The sequence below is a fragment of the Cnephaeus nilssonii genome, assembly GCF_951640355.1.
Source record: "Cnephaeus nilssonii genome assembly, chromosome: 22".
NCBI classification, from domain to species: Eukaryota; Metazoa; Chordata; class Mammalia; order Chiroptera; family Vespertilionidae; genus Cnephaeus; species Cnephaeus nilssonii.
This window is the reverse complement of record NC_137093.1, coordinates 28,744,668-28,761,897: the sequence shown is the minus strand read 5'-3', so window position 1 is coordinate 28,761,897 and position 17,230 is coordinate 28,744,668. Positions and strand designations below refer to the sequence as shown.

General features: G+C 61.9%; 1 protein-coding gene across 1 annotated transcript in view; it reads left to right on the top strand.

Annotated features, from left to right (window-relative positions):
• TMEM132D (transmembrane protein 132D) overlaps nucleotides 1–17,230 on the top strand; it is a gene marked incomplete at both ends in the record, with an annotated part of 79,195 nt that overhangs the window by 3,480 nt on the left and 58,485 nt on the right. Inside the window, one exon of the mRNA XM_079762937.1 lies at nucleotides 4,868–4,947. Within this exon, the coding sequence (XP_079619063.1) occupies nucleotides 4,868–4,947 (80 nt within the window). The remainder of the gene's footprint in view (nucleotides 1–4,867; nucleotides 4,948–17,230) is intronic.

Genomic DNA, 17,230 nt, shown 5'->3' with positions numbered 1-17,230 from the left:
GGGGAAGGAATATCGCACAGCCATGAACGTGGAGGAGGCGCTGCCTCGTGCTGCGGCACGGAGGAGCGGGAGGATGTGCTGAGTGCGAGAAGCCAGTCACCAAAGCACACAGACGGCGGGTCCCCTGTGTCTGAGGCACCTGGAGAGGTCAAGGTCAGAGAGAGGTCAAGGTCATAGAGAGGCAGAGAATGCCGGGTGCCAGGGGTTAGGGTTAGGGTGAGGGTTAGGGTTAGGGTCAGGGTCAGTGTCAGGGTTAGGGTTAGGGCCGTGGTCGGCACACTCATTCGTCCACAGAGCCAAATATCAACAGGACAACGATTGAAATTTCTTTGGAGAGCCACATTTTTTAAACTTAAACTTCTAACGCCACTTCTTCAACATAGACTCGCCCAGGCCGTGGTATTTTGTGGAAGAGCCACACTCAAGGGGCCAAAGAGCCGCATGTGGCTCACGAGCCGCAGTTTGCCCACCATGGTTTTGGGAGAAGCTGGTGTCTGGAACGGCCACGCTCTCGCCACTAGGTGTCGCTGCAGGACCACGGATGCCACTGCCCTGGTGGTCCCGCCTCCTGGGACTGTCCTGGGGCCTTGCCCTGGGGTTTGGGGGAGCCCCACGACCTGGCTCTGCTCCCCCACCTTCGATGCATGAAAACCATCCTGAAAACCACCTCCCCCCGCGCCCCAGAGTTTACTGTTTGGGGAGCAATTGAAAGTGATCTCCGAGGCGCTCCAGCGTACCCCCACACTCTCCTCCCGGGTATCAGCAGCCCCCCTGCTACCCACCCCCCCCTAAGGTGGACAAGTCAAAAAAAAAAAAGAAAAAAGAAAAAAGAAAGAAAATCAGAGGACGAAGAATTCGAAAGTCTGGCATTGCAGGGTGGCCGAGAGCATCGCCGTCTGAGGGGCGCTGGCCGCCGCGGGGTGAGGCCCCCCTCGGGCTGGGCTGCCGTCTGTGGACGGCGTGGCGAGGCAGCGGGTTTGCAGCTCCTGTTGGAACCCCGCGGGAAGCCAGGCGGCCGAGGGGAGCCAGCTTTCGTGGAAATCCGCAGCGCCCGTCACACCTAGCTTCCTCGGGGGACTCCTATTACGAGGAAAATAACAGCCTGGCCGGCGTGGCTCAGTGGTGAGCGTCGACCTAGGAGCCAGGAGGTCACGGTTGGATCCCGGTCAGGGCCCAGGCCTGGGATGCAGGCTCCATCCCCGGTGTGGGGCGTGCGAGCAGGAGGCAGCCGGTCCATGATGTCTTTCATCATGGATGTTTCTCTCCCTCTCCCTCTCCCTTCCTCTCTGAAGTCCGTAAAAATATATTTTATTTTTTTAAAAAAAGAGGAAAAAGGAAGAGTTTTCTTCTAATCCGGAGGTTTTCCCAGCCAACCCGACCCCCCGGAGCCTGCGGGGGTGTCTCTTACCCCCACCCTTGACGTGGCCACTGTCCCCCCCTCCTCCGGCCGCCCCCCTGTCTTCGTGGCTGCGTGTCCGGCCGTGACGGAGGCGGGGGTCAGCCCACACCTGGCAGCGTCCCTCCCCTCCCGCTGCAGGGTGGCGCGGGCCACCGCCCTCCCACCGCCCCCGCTCCCGGACCAAGCCGGCAATGCTGGAAACTGCTGCTCAGAACATTTGTTTTATCGAAAGACAACAACCCAGCCGCCTGGTGTAGGAGCTGGCTGCACACAGCACGACCAATTAGCGCTATTTAATTACTGACACAACCGGCTTCCAAATTGATTCCCGGCCGAGCAGGAAACACGGAGGCTCGGAGGGAAGCAGAGTCCTCAGAATTCATGTGAGAGAGAGGGGGCGGGATGTGGCTGAGGGCCTGGCCGGCCTCGCCGAGGTCCCCCCCTCACCCCCACGACGTGTCGGGCTGATGACCCCAAGGAGATCGGAGGTGCTTGCTGGAACCACACCCTGGAGGGATCGGCTGCCTCCTGCACGGTCCCCACTGGGGATGGAGCCCACACCCCGGGCCTGTGCCCTGACCGGGAATCGAACCCTCACCTTCTGGTTCCTAGGTCGACGCTCAGCCCCTGAGCCCCGCCGGCCGGGCTAAAATGATTGTGTGAATCAAGAGCAAGAGGCATCCATTCCTCGTAAAGAGCCTGAGACGTGGATTAGAAGTAGACTCCGTCCCGCATTAGACTGGCAGCCCGGGTGCTGATGGGCCTCCGTGCCCAAGGGGCCCGAGCCTGGGGGTCCCCACCGGCGACAGGGGACGCGGCCCGTTCCGAGCCCCACCCAGACCCGGAGAATCAGAGACGCTGGGGGGTGGGTGGGGGTCCCCACTCCGGGTTTTAACACGCTTGCAGAGTGAGGGGGGCGCTGGCTCAGGTTTCAGACCCCCCGAGACAAGGGATCTCTTCGGTTATTTGCCGCATGAACGCGGGAGAACTTTTAGGGGAGATGCACCCAGAACAGGCGGACGGTTAAGAAGTACAAGGAAGCCCGGCCGGTGTGACTCAGTCGGCTGAGCCTCGGCCCGATCACCGATCACCGAGAGGTCGCCATTGGATTCGGGGTCCGGGCACCAGCCTGGGTTTCGGGATCGGTTCCCCAGCAGGGGGCGTGCAGGGGGCAGCCGATGGGTGTTGAGCGCTCACATCCATGTTTCTCTCTCTCCCCACCCCTCTCCCGTCCTCTCTCTCTTTCAAATCAATAAAAACGCATTTTGAAAAAATAAACACAGAAAGACACACGTACATCACACATCCAGGAAAGTCCATCCAGAGCGAGGCGGGCGCGATCTCAGCGGGAACGCTGAAGGCTTTCTTGTAGAAACGCGCTCGCTCGCTGGTCTCCCCGGGGCGAGCGGCCGGGCGTCTCTGCCATCACAGGCCCGAGGACGACACATCTGCCTCTCCCGCCTCTCGCCCTCCGAGGTGCGAGGTGCGTCCCCCACGCGGCTCCTGGTGGCTGTGGGCCATCGTCGTCACATGCGCAGGACGCTGTCCCCTGCTCTCCTGTCCCGTCTGCTTGGTTCCAGGCCCCGGCGGGACCCAGTCCTCCGGCCGTCACACAGGCCGCCGCCGTTCGTGTGGGCTTCCGGCGTCTTCCTCGGGGCATGGGCAGGTGCAAGGGAGAGCCTCCCCTCCCCTCCCCTCCCCCTCCCCTCCCCCCTCCCCCTCCCCTCCCCCTCCCCCTCCCCTCTCCTCTCCTCTCCAGGCCTAAGGCAGTGGTTCTCAACCTTCCTAACGCCGCGACCCTTTAATACAGTTCCTCGTGTTGTGGTGACCCCCAACCGTAAAATTATTGTCGTTGCTACGTCGTAACTGTCATTTTGCTACTGTTAAGAACCGTCATGTAAATGTCTGTGTTTTCCGATGATCTTAGGCGACCCCTGGGAAAGGGTCGTTTGACCCCCAAAGGGGTCGTGACCCACAGGTTGGGAGCCGCTGGCCTGAGGCCTCGGTGGCGGGAAGGGAGCCATCCCGGCTCCCAATGGGCTGCTGGGGGCCACGTGGGAATTCCTTTTTAAAAATACGTTTGTATGGATTTCAGAGAGGAAGGGAGAGGGCGGGACAGAAACATCCATGACGAGAGAGAATCGTGGAGCCGCTGCGTCCTGCACGCCCCGCACTGGGGATCCAGCCCGCACCCGGGGCCTGTGCGCTGAGCGGGAATCGAACCCGGGACCCTTCAGTCCGCAGGCGGACGCTCTGTCAGCTGAGTCACACCGGCCAGGACTCCAGTGGGAATTCTTTTAGGGTCACTGACTTGGGCGGTCATTCCCGGAGGGGGTGAGGTGGCCCTCAGTATGGCAGGTCAGAGGTCAGAGGTCAGAGGCTCTGCTGGAGTGAGGGGTGGGGTGAGGGGGCCCTCAGTATGGCACGTCTGAGGTCAGAGGTCAGAGGCTCTGCTGCCCAGGGAATGCCGGGACTGTCCAGTGCAGGGTGAGGGGCCACAGCGCAGCGATCTTCGGGGTCACAGAGGGCGAAGAGCTTCAGACTCCCTCCCCCCAGGACAGAGGACCCCTCACCTGGGGTCTGAGGAAGGAAGGAGGGCCGCGGGGACACCTGTTGGGGGCTCCTCCGAGCTGACCAGGTGCCCACCCGCCTCCCAGCGGCCCCTCCCGCCCGCGCTCCGGGGAGGGGCGCCCGGGAGGGAGGGCGCGGGGGCGAGCGGGGGAGGTGGGGTTTACTGTGCGGATTGGGGCTCCCAGCTGTCACTCCGAAAGGGTGGGGCTTTTTTTTTTTTTTTAAGAAAAGGACAATTTCCAGGCAAAGCTCGGAACCGCGCGGGGCACTCGGGCGCTCGCCTCCGCGGCTGCGGCGGGTCCTCCTCCGCGCGCCCCAGCCTGCGTCTCGCCGCCGCCTCGGCCGTGCGCTCCGCGCGCCTGGGGCCCGCCCGCCGGGCCGGGCCGGGCCGGGCCGGGCGGCACCGGGGCTGCGGCCGCCAAACTTCGGCGTCGGCGCGCGCCACCCCCCCGGGCGCGGCGGAGCGGGATGGGGCCCGCGCACCGCCCCGCACGCCCGGCCACCCGGCCCGGAGCCCCCGCGCCGCCCCCGCCTCCGCCTCCGCCCGCGCGCTCGGAGCCGCCCTTTTTGGGCCCTCTGCGGGCCGGTCCGCGCTCGGGTCACCGGGAAGGGACCCGAATCCGCGAGGATTGAAGTGAAAATACCCGGCGGAGCGGGGAGGGGGTGGGGCTCGCCTGCGCGCGCCGGGCTGTGGAGAGCAACTCCGGCGCCGCGCGGCGGCCGCCCCCGGCCGGCCATGGACAGGCGGGCCGGGCGCGCAGGGCCCCGCGGCTGCCCGCGCCCCTAGCCGCACCCCCCGCCCGGCCCCGCAGCCCCGCGCGGGCCTCCGGGGACTCGGCGACCGCGTCTCCCTCGCCCGGACGCCCGGGGGCGGCGGCTCTGCCCTGCGGTCTCCAGGATGCTCCCCTCCGCGCGGGGGCCGCGCCGGCCCCGCTGGCCCCCCGCGCTCCTCGGCCTGGCCGCCCTGCTCTCCACAGGTGAGGGGACCGCCGCCTCCTCGGGCTCCGGGACTAACTTTGCTGGGAGTGAGCGCGTGGGAGGGGTGCGGGGCCGGGGGGGGGTGGCTGGGACCGAGGGCGTGGGTGTGTGCGCACGCGCGTGTGGCCGGCGAGGTCTGCGGGGCCCCTTTGCGGCAGGTGCGTCCCCGGAGGACTTGGGGGGAGGGGGAGACCTTAGCCCCGTCCCCCCAAAGCGTGTGCGGTGTGGAGGCCCTGGAGCGGGGCGGGCAGGGGCGGGCTGAGTGGAAGCGGGGGAGGCGCCCTGTGACCTGTAGGAGGTGATCCGGGCCGTCCGTCCCGCTGCGGGTGCGGGTGTGGAGGCCGCCAGCTCCCTGGCTGCGGAGACCCGCGTTGCTTAGCGCCCGGTCCCCCCGCCCCCCGCCCGCACCGCTGCAGGTCGCCAGCCCGAACTTGTGCCCCGAGTTCCCCAGCAGCAGGGCCAGGGGCGGGGCGCCTCCTCCTGTCCTTCCCCGCTGGGGGGGGGGGGGTCCCTCTTGGCGCCACGAGTGTGGGCCGGGGCTCTGCGTGTGTGTGGGGGGCCCCCCTCCCCGGTCCCCTCGCGCCCCCAAGCAGCCTTTCCGACGAGGAACTACGGAGAGGAGGTTCTTGGGGTCCCCGGTGCGCCCCCAGTTCCTGGAAGCAGATCCTCCCGGAGCTTCGGAGCCAGGGGTCCCGCGCAGGGTTTCGCGTCAGGGATTTCCGTTCCCAGCTCTTCCGGAACCAGGGGAGGGGGGGGAGGAGGCTGCGGGCGGGACGGTGGCGGGGGGGGGGGGGGTGTCGCGCTGGGGCCGGGAGGAAGGGGAGGAAGGGGACCGGGCGGCTCCGGATGATGCGTTAGAGCCCCGGCCCCGAGCCCGGGACTGATGGTGCGCGGGACACCCGGGAGGAGAGGTCGATGGAGTCAGATGGACCCAGGCAGGCGGGAGGCTGAGGTTAGAGACCAAGGCCACCCGCCCTGCCGGCGTGGCTCAGGGGCTGAGCGTCGACCTAGGAGCCAGGAGGTCAGGGTTCGGTTCCCGGTCAAGGGCACAGGCCCGGGTTGTGGGCTCCATCCCCAGTGGGGGGCGTGCAGGAGGCAGCCGGTCCATGATCTTCTCTCATCATGGATGTTTCTCTTTCCCCCTCCCTTCTCCCTTCCTCTCGGAAATTAATAAAAAAATATATTAAGAAAAGCCACATGCCAGCCCGGCGGACACACACACACACACACACACACTCACTCACACATACACACACTCACACATTCACACATTCACACATACACACACATACATACACACATACACACTCACACATACACACACTCACACACATACATACACACACACTCACACACACACTCACTCACACATACACACACATACACTCACACACATTCACACATACATACACACACACTCACACACACATACACACACACACTCACACACACACTCACACGCACACACACGGCTCCCAGGCGTGTGTCTTACTGGCTGTCACGTGGCCTCTGGTTGTGCGGAAAGGAACAGAATGGCTCGTCCTCGCGGCCTGACCGGGCGCATCCCGGCCGTGGAGGGTCTGCGGGCGGCTTCTTCAGGAGCCGAGCCGCGCCGAGGAGCCAGTGTCCCCCCAAGTCACCCCCCCCGGCCCCCTGCGCCTGGGGGCGTTTTCAAACGGAAACCCTGACACCGTGCTGGGCACGAGGAGCCCCGGGCCCCGGAGGTCGGCGCGTGGGCAGCGACACGGGAAGCCGGGACACTTGGCGTGTGACGTGTCCGTGTGTCGAGCTCAGAGAACTCGGTGCCGCCGTGTGCACAGGCGTGACCAAGCGGGGTCCTGGGCCCGGGGAAGCGGTTCCGGGGCCATTCCCAACCCGCTCGCCCCTCCCGCGGCGAGGGCACGGACTTCCTGGTGCCGATGGGATTCCCCAAGGCTGGGCCCTGCGGCTCCCGTTCCGTTGTCCAAACCGCGTCCCCGGCCGGGGGCTCTGCCCGCCGGAGCTCTGCCCGCCGGACCGCCAGTGTGGACTCTGTTCAGAGGGTTTTACTTGGCCCTGGCCCGTGTGGCTCGGTGGTTGGAGCGTCAGTCCGCGCACTGCAGGGTCATGTGCTGGATTCCTGGTCAAGGACTCGTACCTGGTAGCAGGTTTGACCCCTGACCCCCGACCCCATGTGGGAGGCAACTAATCGATGTGTCTCTCTCACATCGATGTTTCTCCCTCCCTCCCTCCCTCCTACTCTCTCTCTCTCTAAAAAATCAGTGGAAAAGATAATCCTCGGGTGAGGATTAATGAAAACAAAGTAAAATAAAGGATTTCCATGGGGGGCAGGCACAGGTAGCAGCCACGGGCACACACACAACCCCAGTGCCTGACGGGCCGATGGAGGTGATGGCCAACGTCACACACGCGCTCGAGCGTGTCCCTGTGTTTGCTGCATGGGCCTCCATCGTTTCCAATCCGAATCTCTGAACGGAAAAGCGCGTTTTAACCCCGGGCTCCTGTCCTTGGACCGCACCCGTGTTTAAGGACGGGAAGGTCACAGCGCACACCCACCCTCCCTCAGGTCTGTGGGAAAGTAAATGAAGAGATAAAATGTCTTCGCCGGCACGTCCGGCCCTTGGGACCCAGGACCGAGACAACGAAACAGGGAAGTTTTTCTCGGCCGGCGTGTCTCCGTGGTTGAGCGTCGACCTAGGAACCAGGAGGTCAGGGTGCGATTCCCGGTCAGGGCACAGGCCCGGGTTGTGGGCTGGATCCCCAGTAGGGGGCGTGCAGGAGGCAGCCGCTCCATGGTTCTCTCTCATCATGGATGTTTCTCTCTCTCTCCCTCTGCCTTCCTCTCTGAAATCAATAAAAATATGTTTTTTTAAAAGCAGCCTGCTGTATTTGGTCAAGCATTTAATGACCTCACCCCTAATGCCGTGGCGGGGCCAGACCCAATGGTTTCAGGGGCCTTCCCACTGGTATATGGCCCTCCTGCCACATGCGCCCCACCCCCGCCCTCAGTAAAGACCATTTCCCTTAAAGCAGCGGTCGGCAAACTCATGAGTCCACAGAGCCAAATACCAACAGCACAACGACTGAAATGTCTCTGGAGAGCCACATTTTTTAAACGTAAACTTCTTCTAACGCCACTTCTTCAACATAGACTCGCCCAGGCCGTGGTGTTTTGTGGAAGAGCCACACTCCCCGGGGCCAAAGAGCCGCACGTGGCTTGTGAGCCTCGGTTTGCCGACCACGGTCTTAAGGGGTCCCTTAAAGTTGCGCCCAGCGTCCTCCAGCCCACGCTGCGCCAGGAGCCGCCCGGATCCGGGAGGACGGGAGGGGCGCAGCCGGGTCGGACGGGGATATGAGGAGGCTGATGCTAAACCACGTGGGACACGGCTGCCGTAAAGCGGCCGGTGGGTGCGAGGCTGTCCTGAGCCGGCGCTCTCCCGCGCTTTGGGGGTGGGGGGGAGCGGGTCAGGTCATAACTTTAATTTATTTTAAAAAATATTTTTATTGATGTCAGAGAGGAAGGGAGAGGGAGAGAGAGAAACATCCATGATGAGAGAAAATCACGATCAGCTGCCTCCTGCACGCCCCCCCACTGGGGATCGAGCCTGCAACCCGGGCCTGTGCCCTGACCGGGAATCGAACCCTGACCTCCTGGTTCCTAGGTTGATGCTCAGCCCCTGAGCCACGCCGACCGGGCCGGGCTGGGGGAGGGGTTGTGACTTTAAGCCTCACAGGCCGTTGTCTCCCCTGTTCCCTCATGGTTCCCCAAAGAGGGAACGGTGGGTCCCGCTCAGACGGCGGCTCCAGCTCAGCGCCGCCGGGTCCCCTCGGAAGCGCCGCTCCGCGTTGCCCGTTTGGTTCCACGTGATGGGCACTTTGTTTGCCGCGACTGTGATTGCGAGGAGCCTTAATTGGGTGGAAGCAGGAGGCACAATGGGAATTACCGTTGTGGGCAAACATGGGCATCGCGGCCGACAAAGCAGCACCCAGACGCACAGATGCTGGTGAGCTGGGCGGGCGCTCGGCGTTCTGAGATGCGATGTCAGCGCTCGGGCGGCAGAGCCTGCTGACGGGGAGGGAGAGCCCAGCCCGCAATGCACTCTCACTTCCGGGAGCCGGGTCGGCCGTGACCGGGCCGTGACCGGGACGGGATGCACAGCCACGTACAAGCCGCTGACAGATGAGTTCTGCCCCCTCCCTCCTCCCCTTCCCCCTCCCCGCCCCGCCCTGCCCTGCCCCTGCCTCAGTGGTTTTGGCCTCTGTCCCACCCCCGGCTGCACCTGTGCCATCCGGCAGCTGAGATGGCAAAGCCTGTCCCCCGTGCTGTGCCCACTGGCCATCCGTGTGTCTTCAAACATTTGTCCTTTTAAAAAAAATACGTTTTTATTGATGTCTGAGAGGAAGGGAGAGGGAGGGGGAGAGAGAGAAACATCCATGATGAGAGAGAATCACTGATTGGCTGCCTCCTGCATGCCCCCTGCTGGGGATCGAGCCTGCAACCCAGGCCTGTGCCCTTGACCAGAATCAAGCCTGGGACCCTTCGTCGGCAGGCTGGCGCTCTATCCACTGAGCCACACCGGCCAGGGCGGAGAAGCCAGTAATTATTGCTTTCAGAGCGAGGAAGGGCGAGGAGAGGGAGAGAGAACCATGGCTGGGCTGGTTCCTCAGCGCTGACGCTGCAGAGTCAGCCCCTCGTGGTGGGGTTCAGGGTGCTGCTGGCCGGCGCCGCCGTAAAGAAACCCCCTCCTTTGTCACCAGCTCCCCAGACAGGCCCGCGGGCTGCCACGCACACTCTGGCCGGTGCCGAAGGGCCCGCGTCTGTCTGACCACCAGCCCGCATCCCGCTCCCAGCCCACGCTCCCCCGCGACCGCCATACCTCCTCGTCTAAACGGGCGGGAGTGGGGCCCCGAGTCCCTGCTGACATCTGTCTGGACCCCTCCGTGGCTGGGAGGAGGGTGGGGTCAGCCAGCGCCCGCTGCTCCATCAGGGTGCGAGCCGCGCTGGCATTTCGTTGGCTCGTTCTTTCGTGCGGAGCTCGCCTGGCTGTGTCTCCGAGCGGCCAGCCAGCAGCCGGGCGGTGTCCGCGCCCACGGGTGTTTTATTTGGTTACGACGCGGCTCGCTGGGACACGGCGTGGCGCCGGGCCTCCGAATGGTTCTCTGGGGATCCCCGCGCCCCTCCCGGGGGAATTCCGATCGACGGCGCTCCAGCCGAGAGCCCGGCGTTAGGCTCACTCCCGAACCCTCTCAAGGCCGTCAGGGTGCCGCCCGGGATGCGACCAGCACCCGCTGAGAGTGCCGCGCGGATGGGAAGGCTTGACCGGGGCCCTGGCCGGTGTGGCTCAGCGGACAGAGCGTCGGCCTGAGGACGGAAGGGTCCTGGGTTCAATTCCCTGTCAGGGCACAGGCCCGGGGTGCGGGCCGGATCCCCAGTGTGGGGCGTGCGGGAGGCAGCCGATCCGTGATTCTCTCTCATCATGGGTGTTTCTCCCTCCCTCTCCCTCCTCTCTGACACCAACTCTGTGTATATTTGAAAACGGCTTCCTCCGTGGACTCCAGGGCAGAAACACAGAGAACTCCACGGAACAGCCGCCTGTGGGCCGTGCTTTCCGGAGGCGGCCCCGCGGCGCCCAGCCGGCCCGGGTTTGCGAACTCAAGTCCTTCGCGTTTTTCCCGTGAAAACGTTTGCCCCACGGGAACCCGCGGGACGGTGATCGCCTAGGGTTCTTTTCTTTGTGTGCGAAGAGACCGTCTTTCCCCTGAACACGTGCCTCGCCGTAAGATCTCAGATCACAGACAGAACGGGGAACCAGGGCGGAAACAGATTAAACCGTGAGAACACACCGAGTCTCCTCACCGTGTGTCGTTCCTCCTCAGCCTCCCGTGCCTCACGGGGGTTGTCAGCAGCGGGACGGGAGCCCGACTCCCCGCCGACGGTTCCTGAGCCGATGGCTCTGGCGCCTTGGGGGGAATACTCTCGCCGAAGCAAAGTGAATGTGTGGGTCCTGCCGTGTCCGCCTGCTCGCCGCTCCGGCGTTCGCTGCATCCTCTCCGTCTCCCGTGGTCCCTGTGGGTCACCTCGTGACCGGGAGAGGGCGGGGGGGGGGGCGCGGAGGTTGAAGCAACAGCCTCAGCGAGGACCCACGCAGCATTAACACGGGGCCTGGTTATTGCTGAGCGGGGGGCTGAGGCGAGAGGGACGCGCTCCAGGCGGAAGTTGGGGGGTGGGAGGGAGGAGGGACGTCTCCCTGGGGAGCGGGGCCGCAGGGTTGATTAAAGTGGGATTTCATCACGGCTCCGCTCCGAACGAGGGAAATCAAAGTCATCCGACCTAATTAGACAGCCTGACGGGGCTGGAACCACCCCCCGGGGCGGTTTCTCGTCCTCCTTCTCCATCTTAGAAGCAGTTTGCGGGCTGCGTGAGTCTCCCTCCCTCCCCCTGTGGTGCACCCTGCAGGGGAGCGCGGGCGAACAGCGTCCCGGAACCTGCGCGGCGGCCGGGGGCCTTAAACAGGATCCCTTTATGGGTGCACACACAGACACATGGGTGTGTGCACGTCCGTATGGCATATACACGAGGTAATGCATAATGTGTTACATACGTATCCGTGTATGCACATGTGTACACACTATGCACTATTGGATGCATTATGCACGTACACATAGGTATATCATTTAATATATGATGTGCTGTGTGTACATGTGTGCATGCATATGTGTCTATGTAGTGTAATAGAAGCATGTAATAGACGTATGTGTGCGCGCATATGTGTATACTAGTATATAGTGTGTTACATATATACACACTGAGTGGCCAGATTATGATGATCTCTGAACGCGTAATCATCTGACCACTCAGTGTATATCCTATATAATAAAAGGCTAATATGCAAATTGTCCCCTGGACCAGGATTTCGACCAGCAGGCAGGCCAGCCAACCGCCCATGTCCCCTCCCCCTGGCCAGGCTGACCGGACCCCACCCATGCACGAATTCATGCACCGGGCCTCTAATATACATATATATACACACACACTGAGCGGCCAGATTATTATGCGTTCAGAGATCAGAATAATCTGGCCACTCACTCAGTGTATGTACTGTTTCCAAATTTGAGCCTCAGCGCTGTGATCAAGTTGAGTGAACTTAACCTATATTATTCTTAAAAAAATTTTTATCTTTAAAATATATTTTTATTGATGTCAGAGAGGGAGAGGGGGAGAGAGAGGAACATCCGTGATGAGAGAGCATCATGGATCGGCTGCCTCCCGCACGCCCCCCACTGGGGATGTGCCCGCAACCCCAGGCCCATGCCCTTGACCGGAATCGAACCCGGGACCCTTCAGTCCGCAGGCCGACGCTCTGTCCACTGAGCCACACCGGCCAGGGCTCCGTCCGTACATTTCACTTGACGTTTTCACTCACAGGCGGCCCCGCCACCTCACGTATGTTTCACTTCACGGAGCTGGGGGAACCCGGGCAGGATGTGACTCCCCGCCCGGCATGCCCACGCGGACACGTGGTGTGGGTAACAGCGCCCTGGCCGGTGTGGCTCAGTGGGGAGAGCGTCGGCCCACGGACTGAAGGGTCCCGGGTCCGATTCCGGTCAAGAGCACGTCCCTCCGTTGCAGGCTCCTCCCCGGCCCTGGTTGGGGTGCGTGTGGGAGGCAACCCATCGATGTGTCTCTCTCACACCGATGTTCCTCTCTCTCTCTCTCTCTCTCTGTCTTCCCCCCTCCCTTCCACTCTCTCTAAGAATCAGTGGAAGAAATGCGCTCGGGTGAGGATGAACAACAATAATGGAATGTATTGGTAGGAAATCAAAAGCACCCCAAGCTTTTTTGGGGGGAGAAACGTCGCTGTTCGTGCGGCCTGAGCCGGTTCCTCTTCGCTCCTCTCCCGCGGAGAGCACAGATGCTCCGAGTGGGACGGAAGGAGCGACGTGTTCTCACCTGATCCCACTACGGAGAGCTTGGGAGCCGTTTCGGTGGTAAACCTCGTAATTCTTCTTTAATCCTCACCCAAGGATATTTTTCCCATTGATTTTTTTTTAGAGAGAGGGGAAGGGCGGGAGGGAGGGAGGGAGGGAGAGAGAAACATCGATAGGTTGCCTCCTGCACGTGCCCCGACAAGGGCTGGGACAAGCCTGCCACCCAGGTGCATGCCCTTGGCTGGGAACCGAACCCACAACTCTTCGGCCCGGGGGCCGGCGCTCTAACCGCTGAGCCGCACTGGCCAGGGCCGGGCCCCGTCGTTGAAATGCGTTCGTTTGCCCGCGTCTTGGGCACTGAAATCCTCGCTAGGAACCTCCCCGCCTGGGCACGGCCAGGCCCCCCTCCCATCGGAAAGCAGTCTCCCCGGAACACGCCGTCTTCCGGAAGATGCCAGGTGAGAACATGATCTACAAAGGTTTGCCGCGAATGCACATCTCCCAGGTGAACCAGGCCGCACTGTAGCACCACGAGCAACGGCGAGATGCGGGCCGCACGGCGTCAATTGCACAACGTTCCCCGGAGACGCTGCGCGGCGGCGGCCACTCTCACCGCGGCGCCTGCCAGCGAGCCGGCAGCAAAGTCACCTTTTCCGTTCCCTGGCGAGCGTCTTGGAAGCAAACTCCCTTTCCCCGCGGGTTAAGAACAGACCCCCCCCACCCCCCTTTATCTGCTTTTCCTTCTCTGCTTCGCAAAACGCGGACTCAGCCAGGGCCTAGGTCGCTCACGGTCGCCTGGGTTTGTCCGTGAGCAGCTACGGCGCGGCGACGCCCTGCCCTGCCCGCGCCCGCGCCCTGCCGTTGGCAGCCCCAGGAGTTGGCGAGAAACAGCCCCGCCCGGCGCCCGGCGATGGGTAACTGTGCGCAGCGGGCACGGCCGGGGAGCCTGAGGGCCGTTGATTCTCTGTCTCCAGGGAGCTGGGAGGGGCCTTCTGACTTCACTGTCAGGGGACGTGTTCCATGTCAGAGGAAAGCAGGTGGTTACCTTGTTGCTAAGTGAGCGCCGCGTTTGCGTGATGAGGAGCTGATGCGCGTCTCTGCCTTCTGAGATGCAGAGGTGCCGTGCGCTGTCCCAGGCTCTCAGCAGTGCCTGCGTGTGCACACACTCCCACACGCACACACACTCTTACATGCACACATACTGTCACACACTATCACACACAAGTGCACAGGCACACACGCTCTCACGTGCACACACTCTTACATGCACACACATGCACATATACTGTCACACACACGCGCACACACTCACACGCACACACGCGTACACACACTCTCACATGCACACACTCACATGCACACACATGTGTACATGCACACACTCTCACATGCGCACACACTCTCACATGCACACACTCTCACGCACACACATGCGTACATGCACACACTCTCACATGCACACACATGCACACACACAATCACATGCACACACTCACACACAGACATAAACATGCGCACCGGCACACACACTCCTCTCACACTCACACGCACACAGGCACATGCACACACACTCTCACATGCACTCATATGCACACGCACTCATGTGCATACGCACTCACATGCACACGCACTCATGTGCATACGCACTCACATGCACACGCACTCACATGCACACACACTATCACACTCACGCACAGACACACATGCGCACCAGCACACACACTCCTCTCACACGCATGCACATGCACACACTCTCACGTGCACACACATGCACACACTCACATGCACACACACAGGCACATGCACGCACACTCTCACACATGCATACACGCACATACATGCACACAGGCACATGCACACACTCTCACGTGCACACACTCTCACGTGCACACACTCTCACATGCGCACACTCACAGGTGCACACTCACATGCGCACACTCACATGCACACACACGCACACAGGCACATGCACGCACAGTCACCTTTGCGTGTCCGGTGCGCCGGCTGTGTGAGAAGGACAGAGGCAGCTCACCCCAAGTCCTTGGTCAGCGACAACTCCAGCAGCGAGCGGCAGGAGGTGGGCCTGCCTGTCACCGAGGACGACCGTTCTCCCCAGAGCAGGAAACACTCCGACTGTGGTCACGGCTAACCCTTCTAACGTACCGCCTGTGCTCTGCGGCTGCTACATGTTACATGTGTGTGCACACATATCCTCTCTCTGTCTCTCTCTGTCTGTCTGTCTGGCTGGCTGGCTCTGTGCACGTCCCTCCAGGCCCCCCAGAGGCGGCGTGGAGGAGCCTCCATCATGACCCAGGTGCAGCGGGGACCGGACAGGGCGGCCAGTGGGGCTGAGTCTGAGCCCGGCCGCCCGTGTCCCTGCAGCTCAGTGAGACCCCACCTTGGCTTCTTTCTCTCAGCCCACCCACGAAGCAGCAGCTGGGGGGACGGACACAGCAGTGGCTTTGGGGTTCAGCTGCAGATTGGACCCGCGTCTGAGGCGCTCGGCCAGGCACCCACGTGGCGGCTCCACCGCGTCAGTGGTGAAACCCGGGCGGCTGGGAGCCTCCTTGCTCTCGGGACCTTTGATCCTTTTAGACTGAGCATCGGCCCGGCCGGCGTGGCTCTGTGGTTGAGCGCCGACCTCTGAACCAGGAGGTCAGGGTTCGATTTCCGGTCCAGGGCACAGGCCCGGGCTGCAGGCTCCATCCCCAGGGGGAGTGTGCAGGAGGCAGCCGGTCCATGATTCTCTCTCCTCATGGATGTTTCTCTCTCTCTCTCCCTCTCCCTTCCTCTCTGAAGTCAATAAAAATGTATTTTAAAAAAATAGGCTGTAGGTCTGGCCAACGGCCTCTGCTCCAAATACCAAGCGGGGACGTAAGGCCGCCGTGGAGGCCCGACATTTCTTGAGACGCGTCTGCGCGGGTTAAATGAGAACTGCTACCGTGAGCGATGGCGACAATCATCTCCACGTTCCCCGAAGACAGTTGGGCCTAATGATTTCTAAACGCGCACAACAGGCCATTGGGCGGCTTTTATTAATTCTGTTTTCGTCTGCAGGAGCAGAGACCGACCCTCCCGCGGGTCCGCCGTGCCCCAGGAACAGCCTCTAGAACATTCTCTGGCCCCGGGGCATGGGTGTCTGAGCCACCGCGAAGGGGGCCGGGTGGGCTCCCAGAACCTTCGCCCGGAACCCCTGCCCCCTGGCCGGGGCGTGGCTACGGTGCACACTTTGCATATCATTTGCATACCGCGCTCTTCCCCCTCCCCTCCCCGCCGGGAAAGAACAGAGGTAATTAATGCGCCTGCGCTGGACTCGGCGGAGCAGAAGCCCTCATTTGCGGAGTCTGTCTTCGGGGCACAGTTTGTCTCCCTGGGAATAAATTAGCATACGTTTATCATTCGTTAGCAAGCCATTAGCATTAATGTAAACAAAACGCATCCGTGGCTTCGGGAAGATGACGTTTTTTAATCACTTGGGGGGAGGAGCTGGGGCTTAGACACATTGTATCCTTCAAGGGATGCGCCTGCCCCTTTGGATACATTGTATCCTCGATGGATACGCCTGCCCCTTTGGATACATTGTATCCTCGATGGATACGCCTGCCCCTTTGGATACATTGTATCCTCGATGGATACGCCTGCCCCTTTGGATACATTGTATCCTCGAATGGATGCGCCTGCCCTTTGGATACATTGTATCCTCGATGGATGCTCCTGCCCCTTTGGATACATTGTATCCTCGATGGATGCTCCTGCCCCTTTGGATACATTGTATCCTCGAATGGATGCGCCTGCCCTTTGGATACATTGTATCCTCGATGGATGCTCCTGCCCCTTTGGATACATTGTATCCTCGATGGATGCTCCTGCCCCTTTGGATACATTGTATCCTCGAATGGATGCTCCTGCCCTTTGGATACATTGTATCCTCGATGGATGCTCCTGCCCCTTTGGATACATTGTATCCTCGATGGATGCACCTGCCCCTTTGGATACATTGTATCCTCGAATGGATGCGCCTGCCCCTTTGCACACCCGTCGGCCTAGACACATTGTATCCTTGAAGGGATGCTCCTGCCCCTTTGCACACCCGTCTTGCACGCGCGGGAGGCGCTTCGTTGGGGCGACGAGGGGGGTTGGGAGCTAACGTTTCTCTCCCAGGGACACGCAGGCACCTCCCCAGACACCTCGCTCCACGGAGGTCTCGCTCTAATGCCTTCGTTAAGGATGTCCCCCCATCCAGGGCAGGGATGGCTTAAAATTTAATTTAGCGAAATGTCAGAAGAGCAAGCCAGGCGTGGGAGTGAGCTTCCCTCCCAGGCGCCGCGCTGGGAACTTGGGTTCCAATAACTC